The sequence below is a fragment of the Somniosus microcephalus genome, chromosome 32 (genome assembly GCF_052327205.1).
Source record: "Somniosus microcephalus isolate GS21.2 chromosome 32, FLI_Smic_1.0, whole genome shotgun sequence".
In the NCBI taxonomy this organism is placed as follows: Eukaryota; Metazoa; Chordata; class Chondrichthyes; order Squaliformes; family Somniosidae; genus Somniosus; species Somniosus microcephalus.
The window spans coordinates 22,428,193-22,454,583 of record NC_141018.1 but is presented as its reverse complement, the minus strand read 5'-3'; the positions used below and the strand labels follow the sequence as shown (position 1 = coordinate 22,454,583).

Here is a 26,391-nt window from a genome sequence, read left to right as displayed (position 1 = left end):
AGGTCAGAGGCTTCCCGCGGGGAAACGCCTCCGATCCGCACGTAAAATGCCCGCGTACTTGGTGGTCCAGGAGGTACGGAGACTCGCGGTCCTGGGCCTCTCCGCGTATCCCGGGGGCGCAACTGGTTCACGAGCACCCCTGGGATCACGTGGGCTGGCCCAACCAATGAAAGAAGGGAATCCTCATTCATGCTTATGGGGATTCCGTATGTACGCACGCGAATACCCGGCACCTGCGCGGCCCTTACGGGCATGTGCGCACCGCGTACATGCCCGTAGGGGCTGCAAACTGCAGTCCATTAAAATGAGTCAGGGTATTACATAACGAATAATATGTCAAAACAATATAAATAAATGGAGTTAAAGAATAAATAAATATGTACAATTGCGAGCCATGTATACAGTATATTGCATATTAAATGTTCATTTCTGGAGAGAAAGAATTGAAAAGTAGAGAAGTTATGCTAAACCTGTATCGAACCTTGGTTAGGCCACACTTGGGGTACTGTGCACAGTTCTGGTCTCCTTATTATAAAATGGTTATAGAGGCACTGGAGAAGGTGCAATAAAGATTTACAAGGATGACGCCAGAACTGAGAGATTATACCCATCAAGAAGATTGGACAGGCTGGGGCTCTATTCTCTAGAAAGGAGAAGGCTGAGGGGTGACCTGATAGAAGTCTTCATGATTATGAAAGGGTTTGATAGGGTAGACGTAGAGAAGATGTTTCCACTTGTGTAGAGAGACCAAAAACTAGGGGCCATAAATATAAGATAGTCACTAATAAATCCAATCGGGAATTCAGGAGAAGCTTCTTTACCCAGAGAGTGGTTAGAATGTGGAACTCGCTACCACAGGGAGTGGTTGAGGTGAATAATTTGGACACATTTAAGGCAAAGCTAGATAAGCACATGAGGGAGACTGGAATAGGATGTGCTGATAGTTAGATGAAGAGGGGCGGTAGGAGGCTCGTGTGGAGCATGAACACCGGCATAGACCAGATGAGCCAAATGGCCTATTTCTGTGCTGTGCTTTCTATGTAATTCTATGTAAATCTGTCCATAAGACAAAGGACCAATTGACACTCTTTTGCTGATTGGCTCAACAAAGTTAATCATCGGGGTTTGCTCAAATATGGATCCACAAATCTACCAATCAGGAATAGGATCATGCACAAAACCAGCCAATCCAATTATTTGTTTTTTTTCTAAAGCTACCAATCCGTTAAAAGCTATATTACAAAGAACATCACTCAATTTATTTATATCAAACTGGTTGCAGCCACCATCTTGGATCCCTGACCCAGTTTAATATATATTCATATAAAATTGCTGTTAAGGTCTAGTAGTTTAAATTTTAAAATTCTCTACACACTCCCCCTTCCGCGCCACTGAATCAGCGAGCAACAGAACAAAAACATTTGTGCAGAATAAGATTTTCAATCAATATCAGTTCTGCGGAGTACATAATTCAAACTTTGCAATTAATTTATTCAAAGTAAAGTTAAACTTTAATCTCTCCTGATCCAGCAGGAAAACAGTTTGGAGATCACAAATGAGAAAGGGACCACCAATCAGATGGCATTTGGTATTCAGCATTTTGAAATTTAGTAGGTTAAGATGACATTAACATGTCCAAATTCTGACGTTGCAATACAGGAAACTCTCATTTAAACGGCACCTAAATATCCGGAATTCTCTATTAACCGGCAAAATTCTCACTCCGAAAACACCTCAATAACCGGCAATGTTGCCGAGTCCGAGTCTCCCGCGGTGGCCGAGTTAGTCAGTGGGGGTAGTTCTCCAAACTGCCGCTACTCGGCTTCTTGGCGCTGTCGGAAGTCGGAACACCTCAATACCCCTGTAACAGGAGTCTGACTCTCCCGCGCTGCCGGTAGTCTCTTCCGATCTGCCATTTTACAGGGGTACTGTGTGTCTCCCACGCTGCTGGTAGTCATTGCATTGCATTACCCTCAACTGGCAGTACTGTACTTAATCAAACACCTTCCACCATCCATTTAACACAACATTCTGTAGGTGAGTACCCAATTACTGTATACTGCACATTTCTTGATTTTTTTATTTTTCTTTGTTAAAAATAGCCTCGGTAGATAACCCTCTCCGTCATCCGGAATTTTTGATCAACCGGCAACACGCCGGTCCCGTCGGTGCCGGAGACCAAAGAGTTTCCTGTACTACATTCCCAATATCCAGACACGTTATTCTGCCCACGTTACTTTCAAATGCAGATTTAATAACACTGCACCACCGAGGTCTAAAAGTTTGGTATAGATCACAATTGAGAGAGCAGACGGAGCCTCAGTTTAACGTCTCATCCGAAAGACGGCACCTCCGGCCGTGTAGCACTCCTTCCGTACTGCACTGGGAGTGTCAGCCTAGATTATGTGCTCGAGTCTCTGGAGTGGAACTTGAACCCGCATCCTTCCAACACTCAGAGGCGAGAGTGCTTTCGACTGAGCCACGGATGATTCCCTATGTGCTAAATAAACACCGTTAAGCATTTTAGCATTCTGAGAGTGCTGCTAAAGCAGGACAGTTCAGCAGCAATAACAACAGAGAATGCTGGAAAAACTCAGCAGGCCAAGTAACATCCGTGGAGAGAAATTAAGAGTCAACGTTTCAGGTCGAAACCCTTTTTCAAAACTGGAAAGGAAATAAAATAGATCGAAGGCAGGGCTGCGATAGAACAAAGGAAGTAAAGAGATTCAAAACCAGACGAGATGGTGATAGGACAGTGGAGACAAAAGACGGCTCAGATTAGGTGTGAAGTGTACTGGCAGGATGAGAGACAGCTGCCATGTGGGAGAGAGAAAAAAAAAGGAAAGGGGGGGGAGGGAAAACCCAAAACAGAGGGGTGGAAAAAATATATAAGTAAAAATGTAATAGGGGCCGAGGTTATGATCTGAAATTGTTGAACTCGATATCGAGTCCGGAAGGCTGCAAAGTGCCTAATCGGAAGATGAGGTGCTGTTCCTCGAGTTTACATTGAGCTTCCGTGGAAAAATGCAAGAGGCCGCGGACGGTGAGGTCCGAGTGGGAATGGAGCGGTGAATTAAAATGACAGGCGACCGGAAGCTCAGGGTCACCCTTACGGACTGAACGGAGGTGTTCTGCAAAGCGGTCGCCCAATCTGCGTTTGGTCTCCCCAATGTAGAGGAGGCCGCATCGTGAGCAATGAATACAGTGTACTAAATTGCAAGAAGTTCCCCGAATTCAACTTTGTAATTATTCAGCAACAGAAGTGTACAGAAAATTGTCTGTGCCCTTTTTCAGTGCCATCGGCGCCACTTCACTGTCGATCTAACTGTGTTTAATCCATTTAGATTTATAGCTTTTTTTAAAATAAGCCTCAATATATTTCCACTCGTGATGCTATTTGTTTAATAAAGCTAATTTTGATTTAAGTATAGATTGATGCAGTTAATTACGGATACTTAAGCATCAGATTAATGACCCCTTTGCAAATACTGATCTGTTAATTAACTAACTAGACGGACCACTTGAACATCTCATTACTCAGTACCTACGTACTAGCTAAATCACATTTCTCAAAAGCTATTTCAAAAAAAAAAATTCCCCAGGGGGAGGGCTCTCAACGCTGGGGAATGGACAGCCAAGGGTGCATTTCAACTCCCGAGTGGGAATCAAGGGGGGAACCGATGGTCTTCCTGTCCAGGAATCTCCGTGTGAGGCCTCAGCCCCTTTGCTTCCCACAGGCCAGCTACCTCTTTTTGCCCATTTTGGGCAGGTCAAAGGACCACCACTGGCTTAGGACAGGTCAAAATCATAATGACCAAGTCCCGTTCACCCATCGCCTCTGTGCTCACTGACCTACATTGGCTCCTGCGCCAGCAAAGCCTCAAATTTAAAATTCTCATCCTCGTGTTCAAATCCCTCCATGGCCCACCCCTCTGTAACCTCCTCCAACCCTCCTAGATGTCTGCACTCCTCCAATTCTGGACTCCTGCGTATCCCCAATTTCCTTTACTCCAACATTGGCGGCTGTGCCTTCAGCTGCCTCGTCCCAGAGCTCTAGAATTCCCTCCCTAAACCTCTCTGCCTCTCTCTCCTCCTTTGAGGACACAAATAACCTCCCAGAGATGTCGGGGAACATAGGGTCTAATGAGAGGGAGGAACTGAATGAAATCAGTATTTATAGGGAAATGGTGTTAGGGAAATTGACCGGATTGAAGGCCAATAAATCCCAGGGCCTGATAATCTACATCCTAGGGTATTAAGGAAGTGGCCCTAGAAATAGTAGATGCATTGCTGGTCATCTTCCAAAATTCTATAGACTCTGGAACAGTTCCCATGGATTGGAGGGTAGCTAATGCAACCCCACTATTCAAAAAAGGTGGTAGAGAGAAAACGGGGAATTATAAACCAGTAAGCCTGACATCGGTAGTGGGGAAAATGCTAGAGTCCATTATAAAAGATGTAATAGTAGAGCACTTGGAAAACAGTGACAGGAACGGACAAAGTCAACATGGATTTACAAAAGGTAAATCGTGCTCGACTAATCTACTGGAATTTTTTGAGGATGTAACTGGTAGAATAGATAAGGGAGAACCAGTGGATGTGGTGTATTTGGACTTTCAGAAGGCTTTCGATAAGGTCGCGCATAAGAGATTAGCATGTAAAGTTAAGGCACATGGGTTTGGGGACAAGGTACAGACTTGGATAGAGAACTGGTTGGCAGACAGGAAGCAAAGAGTTGGAATAAATGGGTCTTTTTCCGAGTGGCAGGCAGTGACTAGTGGGATACTGCAGGGATCGGTCCTAGGACCCCAGCTATTCACAATATATATTAATGATCTAGACGAGGGAACTAGATGTAATATCTCCAAGTTTGCAGACGACACAAAGCTGGGTGGGCATGTGTGCTATGAGGAGGGTGCCGAGAAACTCCAGTATGATTTGGACAGGTTGGGTGATTGGGCAGATGCATGGCAAATGCAGTATAATGTGGATAAATGCGAGGTTATCCACTTTGGTGGCAAAAACAGGAAGGCAGATTATTATCTGAATGGCAATAGATTGGGAGAAGGGGAAGTGCCACGAGACCTGGGTGTCCTTGTGCACCAGTCGCTGAAGGTAAGCATGCAGGTGCAGCAGGCGGTTAAGAAGGCAAATGGTATGTTGGCCTTCGTAGCGAGAGGATTCGAGTGCAGGAGTAAGGATGTCTTGCTGCAGTAGTACAGGGCCTTGGTGAGACCACACCTTGAGTATTGTGTGCAGTTTTGGTCGCCTTATCTGAGGAAGGATTTTCTTGCCATGGAGGGAGTGCAGCGAAGATTCACCAGACTGATACCTGGGATGGCAGGAATGACGTATAAGGAGAGATTGGGTCGATTGGGCTTCTACTCGCTGGAGTTTAGAAGAATGAGAGGGGATCTCATTGAAACTTATAAAATTCTAACAGGACTGGACAGACTAGATGCAGGAAGGATGTTCCTGATGGCAGGGGAGTCCAGAACCAGGGTCCACAGTCTAAAGATAAGGGATAAGCCATTTAGGATTGAGATGAGGAGGAATTTCTTCACCCAGAGAGTGGTGAACCTGTGGAATTCTCTACCACATAAGGCAGTTGAGGCCAATTCATTAAATATATTCAAGAAGGAGTTAGATATATTACTTAAGGCTAAAGGGATCAAGGGATATGGGGAGAAGGCAGGGACAAGGTACTGAGTTTGGATGCTCAGCCATGATCGCATTGAATGGCGGAGCAGGCTCGAGGGGCCAAATGGCCTACTCCTGCTCCTATCTTCTATGTTTCTATGTTTCTATGACCACATTGCTGCCGGGGAGGCAAGGGATGGCCTCACCATGGCCAGATTTACTTCACTTGACGCGGTACACCCTAGCTGACACATGATGCGCCAGCTTGGTACCACCCCACACCAGCACCATAAAGGATACCTGCAATGCCCAAGCCATTCCTTTCACACTCATCACCATTGCGGGGGGTACCGTTATGTCTCACCATTCACTGCAACTCACTAAGCCACTTAAAGGTGCACACAAATCTCTCTAAGAATGTAAAGTGTTGAAAATAAAGATTTCAATGTTTGACAGCACATTAACAGAAATTTCACATGAACATTGGCTAAAACATACAAGTGCCTACCCTTGTGTGTTGTTAATTGGTATGATTGGACTAGGATGAGGGTGAGTGTGAGGGGTGGCTAGTGAGATGGGGAAGTGATAATGTAGATAGAGAGGAATGGGTGGCGGTGCAAGGTAAGTTGGTGTGAGTAAGGATGTGCAGGAGTAGGGTAGGGAAGGCAGAGTGATGGGGAAGTGATGAGAGGCACAGCAGGATGAGGTTGAGTGTGGCTTTGCAGTAACGTTTCGTGATCCGCTCAGATCATTGAAAGGTTTGCGCCACTGCAGCCTGGTCCTCCTGACCACATCCCTGCTTATGTCCTCCTGTGCAATGTGCAACCAGGCTGCGCTGATCTCCTGGGGAGGTCTCTTCCGCCCATTGGAAGGGAAGAGAATCTCCCATGGGAGAGCCTTGGTGCAGCCGTGCACCTCTGTGCAGTGCTTGTCAGTGTTTGCAGCACCTCAAAGCTGTAGAACACTGACAGCACAACTGTCAAAATCAATTTGCGCACGGTCCCTTTAAGGAAACCGGCTGATGACACGTCATCAAATGACGTCATCAGACCCGATTTCTTCAATTGGCCGGCCAACGCGTTGGGCGGACTTAACAAGCCCAAACAAGGTAAAATTATTCTACAGAGCAGGCTGGAACCAGCAGCGGGGTCGGGCCCCACCACCGACCCCGGCCGCACGGACCCGCCGAGGCAGGGGAAATCGCGGCCCACATGCTCGGAGCTGTCCCTGGCCAGCCAGAAGCACAGCTCTTAGCAACTTGTGTGGTGCCCCAAGCTGGCTATACATGTGTAATGAGGCTGTAATATTTTTCAAATATCATTGCATCATGCAGGTATACCCGTTGCCGAGTGGCTTGGGCCCGTTCATAGCCCAGGAAGTGAGACAGGGGAAACGCTCGTCCGCAGTTATTATTCAGCATAAATCATTCCGTTCTCTCTTGTATGCGAGTGTTCACAAATATACCCTGGCGATCAGTGAACTGTTCCAATTTCACTTCCACTTTTAATGGGAAAGCCCTTTGATGTGGGGTTTTTGATCATTTTTACTTTTAACTTGTGTGAAGTCCCAAATTCTGAGAAAACAGGCGGGCCCCATGGGATTTTCATCAAAGGACTTGGTTCCACCTAAGTATGCATTACATATGCACATATATAATGATTACCTATATACATACATATGCATATCACACACAAAACGCATGTATTTCAAAGTCAAAATTGATTTTGAGCTTAAAAAAAAATTTAGTTAATCATTTAAATTAAACAATGCAAATAACACAGAAAAGTGAGACTTTAAGTGCTTAAAGATTTGAATGTTCAGATAATTTCAGTTAAGCAGCCTTGAATTAACAGCGGATATATGAAAGTGAGTCCCAGGAACTGCACAGTGCAAAGCCAGCCTGACATTTGCATTTAGAGTTTGTACTTTTCAGCACACTTTCTAATGTGTTTGATTCAGACACAGAAATGCCCGTTTTCAGAGTTCCACTGGGGGCTGAGTCGGTAAATGCAATATAATCTCCTCCAGCCCTACAATCCTCCAGGATCTCTGCGCTCCTCCAATTCTGGTCTCTTGCACATCCCCGATTTTTATCGCTCCACCATTGATGGCATTGCCTGCAGCTGAATCGGCCCCAAGCTCTGGAATTCCCTCCCTAAACCTCTCCGCCTCCTGTCCTTATGTGTCTCAGTGTCAAATTTTGTTGGATACTGCTCCTGTGAAACACCTTTGGATGTTGTACTACGCTACATAAATGCAAGTTGTTGCTGTTGTGTGATTGGCAATAAGTCATACGTGTACCAGATGATCCCAGGCTCAGTTCTTAGTCTGTGCTGTGTGAGCTGATCTCAGTCAAGGTCGGGTGTTACAAAGTGGGGATGAGTAAAAGGAGCCAGAGTACTTCGGCTAGATAGTGAACACGTGACAAGATCACAAGGTAGGCTTGGTTGAAGAAGGCCCTTCCGTTCATCTGATCGCATCCTTCCCATAATGTCAACTCTACCGATCAAGATACGGACACTGGTTAAGTGTAGAGTTGGCTTGGCTGCGATGCCAGCCAACACTCAATGTCTAAGCTCATGGATGAATAATGGTGACTTGAGTCAAGTCTCGGAGTGATTCCGACATGATTCACCACCACAGGAGGAATTTGGGTAAATATTTAGATTAGAATTTCAAAAGTCGGGAGCAGTAGGCATCAACTGGCCAATATATTCCGTAAATTCCTATTGTGTAAGTGCAGACGTGCTTAAGTAAAGAAAAATTCGCTTTTAAGGCAGGTGTGCAGCAATGTAGGCCCAGGTCCAAATCCAGACCCAAGTACTTCTGTCAGCTGTGGCTCAGTGGGTAGCACGCTCGCCTCTGAGTCAGAAGGTTGAGGGTTCAAGTCCCACTCCAGAGACTTGAGCACATTAAAGCTAGGCTGGCACTCTAGTGCAGTGCTGAGGGAGTGCTGCACTGTCGGAGGTGCCGTCTTTCGGATGTGACATTAAACTGAGGCCCCGTCTGCTCTCTCAGGTGGATGTAAAAGATCCCGCGGCACTATTTCGAAGAAGAGCAGAGGAGTTCTCCCCGGTGCCCTGGGCCAATATTTATCCCTCAATCGATATAACAAAAACAGATTATTTGGCCATTATCACATCGCTGTTTGTGGGAGCTTGCTGTGCACAAATTGGCTGCTGCGTTTCCCACATTACAACAGTGGCTACACTTCAAAAGTATTCCATTAGCTGTAAAGCGCTTTGAGACATGAAAGGAATTCATCACATCCATTTACTTAACATAGCTTCAAGTTATAAGAAAAGTCTTTGATCAATCTTAATGCCTAACTCTTACTGAACTAATTGTGCTTGGTACTTAAGGAGCTCATTACTAACTGCCAGTGCGCTATTATTACAACTTGCAGTGTGCGTGCATCTTACGAGAGATTCTTAACCCACCTCACCAAAATGTAATATAGCTCCTGCAGCACATGGACGCACTTTAATGTGAGTTTATTAATTCAGTGCCAAGTTGTGGTCAGTTATATGCTGTGGATCCTCATCACTGAGACCTGTTTGAACCTGTCCAAACTCAATTCATTCTGGAGTCTAACAGCTAGCAGAGAGCGGAAATGATCATTTCACCAGTCTGGGCCGGATCTCAATCCCGGTCTCTCAGGCAGAAGGGCAATATGGAAATTTTGCACAACACTAAGAAGTATTGCTTTAAAATGTCTATAAATTAAAACCTGCGCTTCATAATTGTAATATATATTACCTGTACACGGTAACAATCCAGTGAAACTGTGCATCATAACATGGGTTTTTATACCCGTGACCCGAGAGATACAACTTCTAATGTGACCAATATGATGGATTTTATATGTTAGTTTAGGAACAAACACACACACACACACACACACACACACACACACACACACACACACGTACTCTCACACACACACTTACTCACATGCGTACTCACACACACACGTACTCACACACTTACTCACACACGTACTCTCACACACACACACGTACTCTCACACACACGTGTACTCACACACACACGTGTACTCACACACACATACGTGTACTCACACACACATTTACTCACACGCACACTCACACACGCACACTCACACACACGCGTACTCACACACACATGCGTACTCACACGCGCGTACTCACACAAACGCGTACTCACGCGCGTACTCACACACACAAAGTACTCACACACACGTACTCACACACGTGTACTCACACACGCGTACTCACACACGCGTACTCATACATGCGTACTCACACACACATATCACACACGTACTCACACACACACACACAAGTACTCACACACGCGTACTCACACACGCGTACTCACACACATGCATACTCACACACACGTGCACACACGCGTACTCACACACACACACTCACACACACACACGTGTACTCACACGCGTACTCACACACATGCATACTCACACACACGCATACTCACACACACGCATACTCACACACGTGTACACACGCGTACTCACACACACACATACTCACACACACACGTGTACTCACACACACACACACGTACTCACACACACACGTACACACGCGTACTCACACACACGTACTCACACACACACGCGTACTCACACACACACGCGTACTCACACACACACGAGCACACACGCGCGCACTCACACACGCGCACGTATAAACACACACGCTCACACACACACACATACAGTCATACATAAATTTAGGCACACAGTCCAACAGCACAAACTTACATATGAACATACAAAAATTGACGACAGGAGAAGACCAGCTGGTCCATCAAGCCTGCTCCACACTCCTGATGGCCGGAGCCTTGTGACTAGACACTTCCCACCATCCCCCCCCACCCCCTCCATTCCCCACAGCCTGGGAGAGGCAACAAAAAGCCCCGGGGCCAGTAAGAGGAGAAACTCTGGACAATTCCTCTCTGACCCGCTAAACTGGCCGAGTCTGATGAATGTTAAGATGCCCCAAATAGAACGCGAGGCTGATTGGGTGCGTTATGAGTGCTCGTACTGGAAATCAATGCAATGTTGCTTCGGTTCTGTTCAGCGCTCCCGCCAAGCTGCGTGGCCGCGTGGCGGTCTTGAGGTCCCGCGCAGGCTGCTCACGGGCTTTTCCACGCAAATAACTGTGCAGGCGCGAGAAATTGGACGGGCTGCGCAGCCAGTTAAAGGGCCCGCAGACCAAAAACAAAATGACAGGAAACATTGGTCCTCTGCAAAGATGATAATTGGGTGGTTTTGTTCTGTTACTCCGACTGGACCTTGTTTGAATAATGGATTAGGGGGCTGAGAAAACAGCAATTCAGCACAAGTTTCATTTACATTCGTCAGGATTTAACTTGTGTACAAACATTGATTGCACAGCGGGCATTAAATGCAGTCTTCTAGCTTTCCTATAGATTTTTGACTTATTTACTTGCTATAACTCCCATCTCTGCACACTCATCGTGAGGACTATTTACCGCATTACGGTATTGACCAGGACCGTTCGTGATCTGAAAACACATCGTAAAAGTCGACTAAAGGCCCCACTGCAGGGTGAACAAATATTCACTACAACAACAACACCCTGTATTTATATAGCGCCTTTAACGTAGTAAAACGTCCCAAGGCGCTGCACAGGAGTATTTTAAGACAAAAAAATTTGACACCGAGCCGCATAAGGATAAATTAGGGCAGGTGACCAAAAGCTTGGTCAAAGAGGTAGGTTTCAAGGAGGAGAGAGAGGTCGCGAGGCGGAGAGGTTTAGGCAGGGAATTCCAGAGCTTAGGGCCCAAGCAACAGAAGGCACGGCCACCAATGGTTGAGCGATTATAATCAGGGATGCTCAAGAGACCAGAATTAGAGGAGCGCAGATATCTCAGGGGGGTTGTGGGGCTGAAAGAGATCACAGAGATAGGGAGGGGCGAGGCCGTGGAGGGATTTGAAAACAAGGATGAGAATTTTTGAAATCGAGGCGTTGCTTGACCGGGGGCCAATGTAGGTCAGCGAGCACAGGGGTGATGGGCGAACGGGACTTGGTGCGAGTTAGGACACGGGCAGCCGAGTTTTGGATGACCTCAAGCTTACAGCTCTATCCAAATAAATGCAGCCTCAATTAATCATCAGAGATCTGGGGATCTCCTCATATTTTTTTGCCTGCATCACCGAGACAACCCAGCCTTGCGTTTGCAAAGTGATAGAGCTTGTGATAAGTACCGAGGTTCGCTGCAGACAATTAGGTTTTTTTTGTTTTCACTTTGCGATTGTGCCTCCCAAGAGGAAGAGGCAAGGAGAAGGCCAACTTCACTGTCGGCAAGCTCTTGGTCTTCAAAGCATCTGGAGCCATACAGTGAATTTAATGATAACCAGGGTATAGATAGAAATATAGAAGATAGGAGCAGGAGTAGGCCATTCGGCCCCTCGAGCCTGCTCCGCCATTCAATGCTATCATGGCTGATCATCCAAATTCAGTACCCTGTCCCTGCCTTCTCCCCATACCCCTGGATCCCTTTAGCCTTAAGAAATATATCCAACTCCTTCTTGAATATATTTAATGAATTGGCTTCTACTGCCTTCTGTGGTAGAGAATTCCACAGGTTCACCACTCTCTGGGTGAAGAAATTCCTCCTCATTTCTGTCCTAAATGGCTTACCCCTTATCTTTAGACTGTGACCCCTGGTTCTGGACTCCCCGACCATCGGGAGCATCCTTCCTGCATCTAGTCTGTCCAGTCCTGTCAGAATTTTATAAGTTTCAATGAGATCCCCTCTCATTCTTCTAAACTCCAGCGAGTACAAGCCCAATCGACCCAATCTCTCCTCATATGTCATTCCTGCCATCCCAGGTATCAGCCTGGTGAATCTTCGCTGAACTCCTTCCATGGCAAGAACATCCTTCCTCAGATAAGGCGACCAAAACTGCACACAATACTCAAGATGTGGTCTCACCAAGGCCCTGTACAACTGCAGCAAGACATCCTTGTTCCTGTACTCAAACCCTCTCGCTACGAAGGCCAACATATCATTTGCCTTCTTAACCGCCTGCTGCACCTGCATGATTACCTTCAGCGACTGGTGCACAAGGACACCCAGGTCTCGTTGCACTTCTCCTTTTCCCAATCTATTGCCATTCAGGTAATAATCTGCCTTCCTGTTTTTGCCACCAAAGTGGATAACCTCACATTTATCCACGTTATATTGCATCTGCCATGCTTCTGCCCAATCACCCAACCTGTCCAAATCATTCTGGAGTTTCTCGGCATCCTCCTCACAGCACACACGCCCACCCAGCTTTGTGTCGTCTGCAAATTTGGAGATATTACATCTAGTTCCCGCGTCTAGATCATTAATATATATATTGTGAATAGCTGGGGTCCTAGCACCGATCCCTGCGCTGCCCCACTAGTCACTGCCTGCCACTCGGAAAAAGACCCGTTCATTCCAATACATAACGAGCTGGGTTTACAATGAGAGCAGGAGAAAGGGATAGAAGGATATGCTGATAAGGTGAGACGAAGAGGGGTGGGAGGAGGCTCGTGTGGAGCACAAGCACCAGCACGGACCATTTGGGCTGAATGGCCTGTTCCTGCGCTGTAAATACTTAGTAACTTTGACCACGTCATGGGGGCATCCACGCAACATCACATACAATTTACATGCTACGATTTGGTATTTTTCTTCTGTGGTGTTAACAGGTTGGCTTCTCAGTGTGTCAGCCGTAGCTTAACAGATAGCACCCTCACCTCCGAGTCAGAAGGTTGTGGGTTCAAGTCCCACTCCAGGGACTCGAGCACAAAAATCTAGGCCGACACTCCAGTGCAGTGCTGAGGGAGTGCTGCACTGTCGGAGGTGCCGTCTTTTGGATGAGACGTTAAACCGAGGCCCCGTCTGCTCTCTCAGGTGGATGTAAAAGATCCCTTGGCACTATTTCAAAGAAGAGCAGGGGAGTTCTCCCCAGGTGTCCTGGCCAATATTTATCCCTCAACCAACATAACAAAGACAGATGATCTGGTCATTACCACATTGCAACAGTGACTCCACTTCAAAAAAGTACTGATGAAGGGTCCCAGACCTGAAACGTTAACTCTGTTTCTCTCTCCACGGATGCTGCCTGGCCTGCTGGGTGCTTCCAGCATTTTCTGTTGTTATTTCAAAAAAGTACTTCATTGGCTGTAAAGCGCTTTGAGACGTCCGGTGGTCGTGAAAGGCGCTATAGAAATGCAAGTCTTTCTTTGTATTACACCGCACCAGGCCTGATTGATGCCACTTTATCCGAACACCTGCAAGATCAGTCAATTGCAACATCTATCTTGCCCCAGCAGCCGCCAGTCAGAAAAAACCGCGGAAGAAAATGACCCTTTGCTGGAACCCGGCATGCTGAGCAGCCTCAGGTGAAACTTTTATGCGCTCCATTATTTAACATCTTCCCACTTATGCACATATAAGCATTCAATCTCCTGACCTACTGGGTATACTGTTAGCACACATACTGGCTTCACATCACATTGTTTTTGGTGCGCGGGCCCTTTAACTGGCTGCGCGGCCCATCCAATTTCTCGTGCCTGCGCGGTTATTTGCGTGGAAAAGCCTGTGAGCGGCCTGCGCGGGACCTCCAGACCGCCACGCGGCTGCGCAGCTTAGCGGGAGCGCTGAACAGGACCGAAGCAACGTCGCATTGATTTCCAGTACGAGCACTCATAACGCACCCAATCAGCCTCGCGTTCTATTTGGGGCAGCTTAACATTCATCAGGAAGGAGACATTTCCATGAACGCATTTCCATGAAGGCTTAAAAACCATCAAATCTTGAGTGCTTCCTCTCCCCACCACTGGGTCTGACCACAGAGCCGTCGCTAACTGTGCACGAGAGCAACTCGTAAAATGGCATGGGGTTAATCTGTTGGCCTTTGGCGTGCCCCTCAATCTGATTAATGTCGGCGCTGGTGACGTGAATTAGGCCAAGGAAATTAGCAGCCTCGCTCCTCTAACCTGAAGACTGATCCGGGGCCCACGCTGCACAGCTTACCCGAGCGCCGGAGCGCGAGGACCCACCTGCCTGGTTCTCCTCACAGCTCTGCTGGATCTTCCGTCTGCACACGTACCCCAGGGCGGCCAGCAGTCCCAGCAGACAGACGGAGAGGCCGATCGTCAGCCATAAGGCCACTGCGGGGAACTTTAGATGCTGCCCTGGAGGTAGAAAAGAGACAGAAAGAAAATCAGTGAGTGCGATAAAGCTGAGGTGAGACAGGAGAGCTTAATGATGGCTGAGGTGGTGCATCTGACAGCACACATTTGATTCCTTGTTTACACGCTCCAGTAACTAGAAAAGAAGGTTTGGCTGACAGGGTTAGATGAAGTAGGGAGGAGGCTCGTGTGGAGCATAAACACCAGCACGGACCTGTTGAACTGAATGGCTTGTTTCTGTGCTGTGTAACATCTTAATGATCTCTGAGTTCTTGGACAAGACACCAATAGGCAGCAGCCATGTATGTTTGAGCAATAGATGAAGATTTATTAAGCATACAGCGCAATATACTTAATATTAGGAGATAATTTTAACGAGTAGCTCACAGCCCTTGGTCTCTGGAACCTCTCGGACACAGATGATGTCGGCCTAAGCCTGTTCCTTTGTTCTCGCAATACGCCTGTGTGAAGTTGTTCTTTGAGTATCGAGGTTTAAACTCTTTTCTTATTAAAAGTTGGTTTGGCCAGTGTCCGTACATGGTCTTTAACAAAATCACCTTTTTTAATTGGTTCTAATGGTCAAAATACCATTGTCACTCAGACTAAGGTAGTATCCCACCTTTCCAGTGTTTTTCCACCAACTTTGCCATGTTCAGTGTTATCTTGTTTATAGTTTTTCACCCCATTGGAATTTACTTTATCTCCTTCATTTCTAGCTTCCCTGGTACAAGGCCTTTATACCAAGGGCCCATATCAGCGCTGTTTCACTCGTCTTGAGGTATCCAAACTATCTCACTTTAATCTAACAAATAATACCTTATCTCCGTGATCTCTCTCATATTATGTCCTTATTCTAATTATCCTTTAAATATCATTGCAATTAGTTTTGGTAAGCAAATTCTAAGTTCTATACAGCATTATAAGATGTTATTTAATGATTTAACCTTCACTCGCAGCCTGTGGCTGTTTGTTATGAAAACGTAGTCAAAGCTGCTTTTGACCGTCTGCAGCTACATTTTGAACAAGTCTTAGCTTTTAATTACCCAGGAGTAATTATGGGTAATATTATTTGGTCAATGGCTACACTTGAAGCTATACATATATGATTCTCGTCTACTAAATATCTTTAAATATCAGCCTTTCGTACAGCTGTATGTTTGATGTAATTCTATATGTAAGCTGAACCCCTTCCCCGCTGAAATTATTCGCACTCCAGCAGTAGGAGAGTTCTTCTAGCTAGCATTGTTTTCCCGTCTCCCGATCTTCTGCTCTACTCTCCTGAAGGCATTGATGAATGCAGGGACGGGGGGTGCTCAGATCCCTGGTGGGCCGATGACCCTCCTGCATCTCCCCAAAATGGCCACTCCTCAGATGCGCGCCTGGGCCGTCAGGGCCAGCCGGCCATTTTAACGTGAACAGCATCTTGTGTCGGCCGTGGCTCAGTGGGTCGCCCTCTCGCCTCGGAGTCAGAAGGTTGTGGGTTCAAGTCCTCACTCCAGGGACTTGAGCACAAAAATCTAGGCTGACACTTCCAGTGCGGTGCTGAGGGAGTGCTGCACTGTCGGAGGTGCCGTCTTTCGGATGAGACGTTAAACCCCATCTGCTCTCTGAGGTGGACGTAAAAGATCCCATAACACTATTTAAAGAAGAGCAGGGGGAGTGCCCCCCGGTGTCCTGGCCAATATTTATCTTTCAACCAACATTGGAATTTAGAAGAATGAGAAGTGATCTTATTGAAACATATAAGATACTGAGGGGGCTCGACAAGGTAGATGCAGAGAGGATGTTTCCCCATGTGGGGGAATCTAGAACGCGGAGGCATAGTTTCAGAATAAAGGGTCGCCCTTTTAGAACTGAGATGAGGAGGAATTTCTTCTCTCAGAGGGTCGTAAATCTGTGGAATTCTCTACCCCAGAGAGCTGTGGAGGCTGGGTCATTAAATACATTTAAGGTGGAGATAGACAGATTTTTACAAGATAAGGGAGTGAAGGGTTATGGGGGGGGCGGGCGGGGAAGTGGTTTTGAGCCCAAGATCAGCCATGATCTTATTGAATGGTGGAGCAGGCTCGAGGGGCCAAGTGGCCTATTCCTGCTCCTATTTCTTATGTAACACCACTAAAAAACAGATTATCTGGTCATTGCGGTTTGTGGGAAGCTTAGTGCAAAGGTGGCCTGCTGCATTTCCTACATTACGCCAGTGACTACACTTCAGTAAAGAACTACTTCACTGGCAGTAAAGTGCCTTGGAACCTCCTAAGGTCGTGAAGGGCGCTGTAGAAATGCAAGACTTTCTTTTTTCTAGGAACCTTAGTAGGCTTGGCGCTCAAAATATCCAACCGATGCAGAGCAGCAATCAATAGAACCAATAACACGGCGAACTACAGGTAAAACATCAGAATATATGTCGGACAAAGTAGTAATCAAACGCTACAGTGCGCTGGTGAGACCGCACCTTGAATACTGCATCCAGTTCCGGTTGCCGGGCAACAAGGCAGGCATTGAAGCGCTGGAGGCAGTACACAGAAGAGCCACAAGGGGGTGGTCTCTAGTGTCAAAGGTCAGAGTTATGAGGAAAGACTGGAGACCTTTGAACTTAAGGCAGCCAAGAGGTGATCTTAGTGGCATAAAAATAAACGAAGGGAATGGAAAATCTGGAATCACACTTTCACTGTTGAAGTGAAGCATCGAACTCTTCCCCTTTGTTGAGCCCACCAACACCAGGTCTGACCTGGAGTAAATGCACATTTTCATTTTTATTGGTTATGCATCTGTGGAAGGCTGCATGAAACCGCCACAAGTGACCTTAATGCCTCAGCCAGTAAAAACAATCTCTCTCTCTAACTTTTCACCTTTGTTGATTAATATTTGGAGCAGCGGAAAAGAAATGAACAGCCATGCATTTATCATCGCACCTCATCCCAAAGCAGAAAGGGTTACCTTGGACGTGCAGGCGCGGTTGTGTGTGGGATATCATGGCAGCCAATTTGCGCACAGCAAGGTCCCGTAAACAACAAATAAATGAATGGTCAGATCATGTGTCTTTGGAGGTGTTGGTTGAGGGAGGAATGTTGGCCAAGACACTGTTCTTCTTCTTCAAATGGTGCCATGGGATTTTCCATGTCCATCGGAGCAGGAAGACAAGAGCCTCAGTTCATCCAAAAGACGGCGCCTTCAACAATGCAGCACTCCCTCAGTACTGCAGTGAAGTGTCACTCTACCAGCCTCAGAAAGGTGCTAAACACAAACAAATAGCACTTTCTTCCAAATTTAAACACCTTTCTCCCTCATGCATACATTTCCACTAATTATATAAAACTCACACATCCCCGATTTTCATCGCTCCATCAATGGCAACCTAGGCCCTAAGCTTTGGAATTCCCTCCACAAAAATCTCCGCCTCTCTACTTCTTTAAGATGCTCCTTAAAAACTACCTCTTTGACCAAGCTTTTGGTCGCCTCTCCTAACATCTCCTTAGGTAGCTCGGTGTCAAAATTTGTTTGATAACGTTCCTGTGAGGCGGCTTGGGATGTTTTACTACGTTACAGGCGCTAGATAAATGCAACCCTTTTTTTTGTTTGCTTTTTTTATTTGTTTTTTTATGGGATGTGGGCGTCGCTAGCAAGGCCAGCATTAATTGCCCATCCCTAATTGCCTTCTTGAACCACTGCAGTCCGTGTGGTGAAGGTGCTCCCACAGTGCTGTTAGGGAGGGAGTTCCAGGATTTTGACCCAGCGACAATGAAAGATCGGCCGATATACTTCAGTGTGTGACTTGGAGGGGAACTTGGAGGTGGTGGTGTTCCCATGCGCCTGCTGCCCTTGTCCTTCTAGGTGGAAGAGGTCGCGGGTTTGGGAGGTGCTGCCGAAGAAGCCTTGGCGAGTTGCTGCAGTGCATCTTGTAGATGGTACACACTGCAGCCACGGTACGCCGGTGGTGGAGGGAGTGAATGTTTAAGGTGGTGGATGGGGTGCCAATCAAGCGGGCTGCTTTGTCCTGGATGGTGTTGAGCATCTTGAGTGTTGTTGGAGCTGTACCCACCCAGGCAAGTGGACAGTATTCCATCACACTCCTGACTTGTGCCTTGTAGATGGTGGAAAGGCTTGTTGTTGTAGAAAGTTGTTGTTGAAGTACAAGAAAAAAGACATAAAACAAACCAAGACTGAAATTTGCTGTGAAATACCTGAACATTTTTTTTAAAAAGACAGAAATATTGAAATGTGAATGGAAAATTAGTCCTTCATATGCCACACTCAAGCCCACTACTGATAATCTCGAACCTGCAAATGTGCATAAATCACAGACTGTAGCTGCTGCATTCTCCCACTGATGACGCACATCAACACAAGGCAAGCCCTCCGCTCCTTCCTTTTGCTTCAGCAAGCAACTCTTTCAAACGTTAACAGCCGTGCTTTACATTAGGCTCAGAGGCACTGGGTGTTAAGACTCAGAGCTCGCTCCACCATCCGCACAGTGGCGTGTAAGAGCAGATTGTGTGTGGGTGTCTGCTGTTCTGCATTAATTAAGCCAGGGTTCTCCCTAAGCAAATCAGGCACACTGCCAGCATGTACAACTGCCCGAGCATTCCATTTAAAATCTCAATGTCAAAGCTTTTAAAAAGCGATTGTTCCCTCTCTTGGGCAGCTTCTAAGGATGAAGGATGTTGGTGTGGGAAATTGGGATTTTTTGTTGTTGCCTGTATCAAACCTGCACTGAACTTGCAGATAACAGAGGCAAAAAGATCTTGCTAAAAACAAAAACTCCCAATTTCCAAAACCAACATGCTTCATCTTTAGAAGTTGCCCAGGAGAGGGAACAATTGTTTTGATACAGCAATGGGAATTTCTATTAGCGTTGGAATCGCTTAGCAATGTCTGCTGAAAGAATCACCATGCAGGGAGATAGTGTGGTACCAAAAAAAAGTAAGAGTTCAAAGCTGTCTTGGCTTGACTTCCTCAACATCTGAAGGATATAGGAACACAGGAACAGGAGGAGGCCATTCAGCCCCTCGAGCCTGTTCCGTCATTCAATGAGATCATGGCTGATCTGCGACCTAACTCCATATACCCGCCTTTGCCCAAAATCCCTTAATACCTTTGGTTAACAAAAAGCTATCAATCTCAGATTTAAAATTAACAATTGATCTAGCATCAATTGCCGTTTGCAGAAGAGAGTTCCAAACTTCTACCACCCTTTGTGTGTAGAAGTGTTTCCTAATTTCACTCCTGAAAGGTCTGGCTCTAATTTTTAGACTATGCCCCCTAGTCCTAGACTCCCCAACCAGCAGAAATAGTTTCTCTCCATCTACCCTAGCAGTTCCACTTAATATCCTGAAAACCTCGATCAAATCACCCCTTAACCTTCTAAATACCACCATTAAGTTAGATGCAGCTATAAGAGACTGAGTCAGGGAGCTCGTGGTCATGTGCTTGATGTCCTGCTCACAGAGAGAAAAATGGCAACTCTAATCGTCAGTCCAGTCATACGGACGGGCAATTTAAAAATGATTTAAGGTCACTAAATACTATAAGTAGGGAAATCCTAAGGTAAGGGCCGGCCTGGAGCTTTATTCTGAAGTCTACCCTTATTGATGTTGGTGTTAATTTGTTCTCTGGATGAGAGTGACACTGGCAAGGCCATATTGATCGCCCCCTCCTAGTTGCCTTGAGAAAGTGGTGGCAGCTATTTTCACAACTGAGTGGTTGGCTGGGCCACTTCAGAGGATGCTAAAAGTCAACCCTCATCATATCGGACTGGCGTCATACATAGGCCAGACCGGGTAGGAGTGGCAGCTCCACTTCCCTGAAGGACATTAACGAGCCAATTGTGTTTTAGTGCCAATGCAACAGCTGTCATGGTTATTTATTCCTGCTGACAAGCCCATTAATGACCTGATTTATTGAAATCAATTTCATAACCACTTGCTACGGCAGGACTGGTGTTCATGACATCTTGCGTGCTCGTCCAGTACCATAACTACCGGGTTACTGTACCCTTAATTGCTGTTTGCGGGAGCTTGCTGTGCGCAAATTGGCTGCCGCATTTCCTATGTTACAACAGTGACTCCACTTCAAAGGTACTTCATTGGCTGTGAAGGGCTTTGGGACACGCTGAGCTTATGAAAGGCGCTATAGAAATGCAAGTCCGTTCTTTCTTTAATTGTAGTTCATAGCTGACATTCGGTTCAAGATTGTTCAATGAGGACACCTCGTCAACATTCAGGTTAACTTTTTAAGGGCACTACTAGCTCGTTGGGAGCAGGGGGATTTCTCTCTGGCCTACAAATGTTGAACAGAAACGTGCTCCTCTCTTTGTACTCCGCAGAGCCAAATGCCACAGCAAACTGAAGCCCTGGCTCAGACTGAGATCGGCTTATTTAAAATTCCAATGAGGTGTTTCGCAAATCTGCTTTTGGATGGATTCCCACTTCCCAAAATGCCAGCTTCTGCTCCTTCTTCCTGCGAGGAATTAGCGTTTCTGACCCCATGCCTGAAGGTAAGGCACACGGAGTCGATCAGACCAGTGGGAAAGCTGTACTATTCCAGTCAGCTGGTGGGATTTGTGATGCACACAACACCCCACCGCCCCCGCCCCCCCAGGAAGTTGACATCTAACATGGCAGGTCACGAACCAGGAATGTTGCAAATTTAAACCATCTGAATCGGAATTGGCTTGCTTCCATTGTCTTAATGCTCAATGACAGCACTGTGCACCTGGTGTGACTTAAGTACTGGCGTGACTTAAATACAGAGTGTGTTCCCACAGCAATGCCCATTAACCCTCAAACCCTACAGTGTCAGCCATGGCTCAGTGGGTAGCACCCTCGCCGCTGAGTCAGAAGGTTGTGGGTTCATAGTCCCACTCCAGGGACCTGAACACATAAAGCTAGGCTGACATTCCAGTGGAGTGCTGAGGGAGTGCTGCACTGTCCGAGGTGCCGTCTTTCAGACGAGACGTTAAACCGAGGCCCCCGTCTGCTCTCTCAGGTAGACATTGTGGTAAACCACTGTTATCGTTCACAACCGTTCACTATTGTTACACTGTTGTTATCACTGTTTACACTGTTGTTATCACTACACAAGGTTACCTCTTGCCACGCACGCTGTTATACCTAGGCATACCTCAGCTGACTCCGCCCATGACTCCGCCTGCTTGCCCAGGTATAAAGGTGACCGCTTGGCTAGTATTCTTCCTTGTTGGAACCGATCACCCACGAGGGTGGGCTCTGTTATTTAGCCAATAAAAACCTATAGTTACTATCTTAACTCGTCGCTTTTCATGGAATGAATTGATAGGTATATCAGACATAAAAGATCCCATGGCACTATTTCGAAGAAGAGCAGGGGGAGTTCTCCCTGTTGTCCTGGGCCAATATTCATCCCTCAATCAACGTAACAAAAACAGGTTATCTGGTCATTATCACATTACTGTTTGTGGGAGCTATGCTGCATGCAAATTGGCTGCCGTGTTTCACACATTACAACAGCGACTTCACTTCAAAAAGCGCTTTGAGACGTCCAGTGGTCATGAAAGGCGCGATAGAAATGCAAGTCTTTCTTTCTTTTCTTTCAAACTGGCAAGCTTCAATCAAGGAGGAGTATGGCTCTGAAGCCCACACAATCAAATGGTCCTGGACCCCCCCTCAAGCTACAAGGGCATCACGCCAAGGTCCCATTCTCTTTGCCAAGAAGTTACTTTGACGAGCGTGCACCTTCTCATTGTGAATGACTGATTGCACAACAGATATGGGGGAGATCAGAAGGGTTAAAAATAAAGAAACCTACAGAGGCCCAAGGACCCCTGACTGGGTGCAGAGGAGCACGCCAGCTCTTCCTGGCCCACAAGGATTGCTCGGGAAAGATGCACAAATTGGATAGCCAGGATTCACCTCAAGGTCCAGTACTGCAAGGGAAGCTGCTAGACATCCCATGGCAAAGGAGCAGAGACCCAGGTGAGTAAGGAAGGTGAGAGTAAGAAAGGTGAGGGTAAGAAAGGAGCGGCAGGCACGAGTTGAGGCCCAGCAGCGAGCCCGAAGGAGCAACTCAAGCACTGAGCCCGGGAAGCAGCGGTGGGCTGAGAATAGAAGACAGACAGGCCTGGGAGCATCAGCTTATTTTAAAAGGCCCAGAATTTGCGTTAAGGATGACGGAGAACTGGCAGCGTTCGCGGTCATTCCAGCTCGAAACTGACCGCAACTTCGGGATCTGGCGCAGGCGGAACTCCTGAAGTTGCGATCAGTCAATGGCAGCTCCGAAACAGGCTGCACTGTGCGCGCACCCCAACTCTGCAAATCTGTTGGAGTTTTTTGAGGTTGTAACTAGCAGAATAGATAAGGGGGAACCAGTAGATGTGGTGTATTTGGATTTTCAGAAGGCATTCGATAAGTTGCCACACAAGAGGTTATTAAACAAAATTAGGACTTGGGATTGGGGGGTAATATACTAACAGGGATTGAGGATTGGTTAACGGACAGAAAATAGAGAGTAGGAATAAACGGGTCATTTTTGGATTGGCAGGCTGTAACTAGTGGGGTACCGCAAGGATCAGTGCTTGGGCCTCAGCTATTCATAATCTACCTCAATGATTTGGATGAGGGGACCAAATGTAATATATCCAAGTTTGCTGATGATACAAAGCTGGGTGGGAATGTAAGTTGTGAGGAGGATGCAAAGAGGCTTCAAGGGGATATAGACAGGCTAAGTGGGTGAGCAAGAACAGGGCAAATGGAATATAATGTGGAGAAATGTGAAGTTATGCACTTTGGTAGGAAAAATAGAAAAGCAGAGTACTTTTTAAATGCTGAGAGATTGGGAAATGTTGGTGTTCAGAGGGACCCGGGTGTCCTTGTACATGAATCACTGAAAGTTAACATGCAGCTACAGCAAGCAATTAGGAAAGCAAATGGTATGTTGGCCTTTATTACAAGAGGATTTGAGTATAAGAGTAAAGACATTGTACTGCAATTATATAGGGCCCTGTTGAGACCACACCTGGAGTATTGTGTACAGTTTTGGTCTCCTTACCTAAGGAAGGATATACTTGCCATAGAGGGAGTGCAACGAAGGTTCACCAGACTGGTTCCTGGGATGGGGGGATTGTCCTATGAGGACAGATTGAGTAGACTAGGCCTATATTCTCTAGAGTTTAGAAGAATGAGAGGTGACCTCATTGAAACATACAAAATTCTTACAGGGCTTGACAGGGTAGATGCAGGGAGGATGTTTCCCCTGGCTGGGGAGTCTAGAACCAGGGGTCACAGTCTCAGAATAAGGGGTCGGCCATTTAGGACTGAGATGAGGAGAAATTTCTTCGCTCAGAGGATGGTGAACCTTTGGAATTCTCTACCCCAGAGGGCTGTGGAGGCTCAGTCGTTGAGTATATTCAAGACAGAGGTCGATAGATTTTTGGATATTAAGGGAATCGAGGGATATGGGGATAGTGCAGGAAAGTGGAGATGAGGTAGAAGATCAGCCATGATCTCATTGAATGGCGGAGCAGGCTCGAAGGGCCAAATGGACTACTCCTGCTCCTATTTCTTATGTTCTTATGTAACTCCGCCCCGCCCCCACACAGAACCGGCAATCTATGTAATCAGCCAAATCGTTGAAACTGACGGAATCTTCAGCTCTTCTGCTGTAATTACGCTGTTAAGTTCCCCATTAAAAGTTAGCCCCAAAGGGATTAGATGTAACTGGGGTTTTAACAGCATATTGACTGCAAAACAGAAGGGCCTGGAAAACTAATTAAAATTTTGTGCAGTGTGAAATTTGTCCATTTTAATAAAAATTAAAATTGTTCAGAAACTTTTCAATTTTATTTTGAGTTTGTCAATCTTTATTTCGGGTTTGCCTTTTCCCCCATGTGGGAGGCCCAATCTTTCTTTTTGCTCTCTCTATTTTAAAAAAGTTAGAATTTTAAGGGCTTACTCACTTCCTTGTTTGCTGTCGGTGAGAAGTCTGCCTTTTGATTGGCTGCTTAGACCGCCGATTGACATCACAGCAGCTCGCACAAGGGGATCCACGTTAAATTCCATTGGATTGAACTGAAGGTCGGAAAATCCGAAGTTCTCGACACAGGGCTCACGGGATCCTCGTGCTGGAGCGTGCTTCGGGGCGAGCAGCGATCACCTTCGCTTCGCTGCTGACTGCAAATTATTGTTTTTTTAATTTATTTATGGGATGTGGGCGTCGCTGGCAAGGCCAGCATATTTTGCCCATCCCTAATTGCCCCTTGAGAAAGTGGTGGTGAGCCGCCTTCCTGAACCACTGCGAGGCCATTTCAGAGGGGCAGGTAAGAGTCAACCACACTGCTGTGGGTCTGGAGTCACATATCGGCCAGACCGGGTGAGGGCGGCAGATTTCCTTCCCTAAAGGACATCAGTGAACCGGTTGAGCTTTCACGACAATCCAACAGCTATGCAGCAGTCACTTTTACTGGTACCAGCACTTAAATTTATTTTTCCAGATTTTGTCTTTTAATCTGAATTCAAATTCTCAAACTGGCATGGTGAGACTTCATAGAATCGTAGAAACTTACAGCACAGAAGGAGGCCATTCGGCCCATCGTGCCTGTACTGACTCTTTGAAAGAGCAGTCGTGCTTAGTCACCCCCCCGCACCACCCCCCCCCACCCGCCTTTTGTCCTGTAACCTTGTGAGTTGCTCATCCTCCAGTATGCAGCGACGATGAAGGATCGGCTGATATATTTCCAGGTCAGGAAAACTTGGAGGTAGTGGTGTTCCCATGCACCTGCTGCCCTTGTCCTTCCAGGTGGAAGAGGTCGTGGGTTTGGGAGTTGCTGCAGTGCATCTTGTAGATGGTGCACACTGCAGCCACAGTACGCTGGTGGTGGAGGGAGTGAATGTTTAAGGTGGTGGATGGGGTGCCAATCAAACGGGTTGCTTTGTCCTGGATGGTGTCGAGCTTCTTGAGCCTTGTTGGAGCTGTGCTCACCCAGGCAAGTGGAGAGTATTCCATCACACTCCTGACTTGTGCCTTGTAGATGGTGGAAAGGCTTTGGGGTGTCAGGAGGTGAGACACTCGCCGGGCCAATACGTCTGTAGTACCATAATAAAGTAAAAACTTGCATTTAGATAGCGTCTTTCACGACCTCAGAACATCTCAACACACTTTACAGCCAATTAAGTACTTTTGAAGTGTAGTCACTGTTGTAATGTAGGAAACGCAGCAACCAATTTGCGCACAGCAAGCTCCCACAAACAGCAATGGGTTAATAAGCAGATAATCTGTTTTTAAGTGATGTTGGTTGAGAGATAAATATTGGCCAGAACTCCCCTGCTCTTCTTCGAAATAGTGCCACGGGATCTTTTACATCCACCTGAGAGAGCAGACGGGGGCCTCGGTTTAAAGTCTCATCCGCAAGACGGCACCTCCGACAGTGCAGCACTCCCTCAGCACTGCACCGATGGGTCAGTCTAGATTAAGTGCTCAATTCTCTGGAGTGAGGACCTGAACCCACGGCCTTCTGACTCAGTAGGCGAGAGTGCTGTCCACTGAGCCACGGCAGGCCCTAAATGTGACCTCGCCA

At 46.7% G+C, this 26,391-nt stretch overlaps 1 protein-coding gene across 6 annotated transcripts in view; it reads right to left on the bottom strand.

Annotated features, from left to right (window-relative positions):
- Nucleotides 1–26,391, bottom strand: part of cd276 (CD276 molecule) — a 444,092-nt gene that overhangs the window by 137,146 nt on the left and 280,555 nt on the right. For 5 of the 6 annotated variants that reach the window (XM_085972225.1, XM_085972223.1, XM_085972222.1 and 2 more), the window contains exon 5: nt 14,715–14,849. The exons of the other annotated variant lie outside the window; for it this stretch is intronic. In XM_085972225.1, the coding sequence (XP_085828351.1) occupies nt 14,715–14,849 (135 nt within the window). The remainder of the gene's footprint in view (nt 1–14,714; nt 14,850–26,391) is intronic. 6 annotated transcript variants of the gene reach the window in all.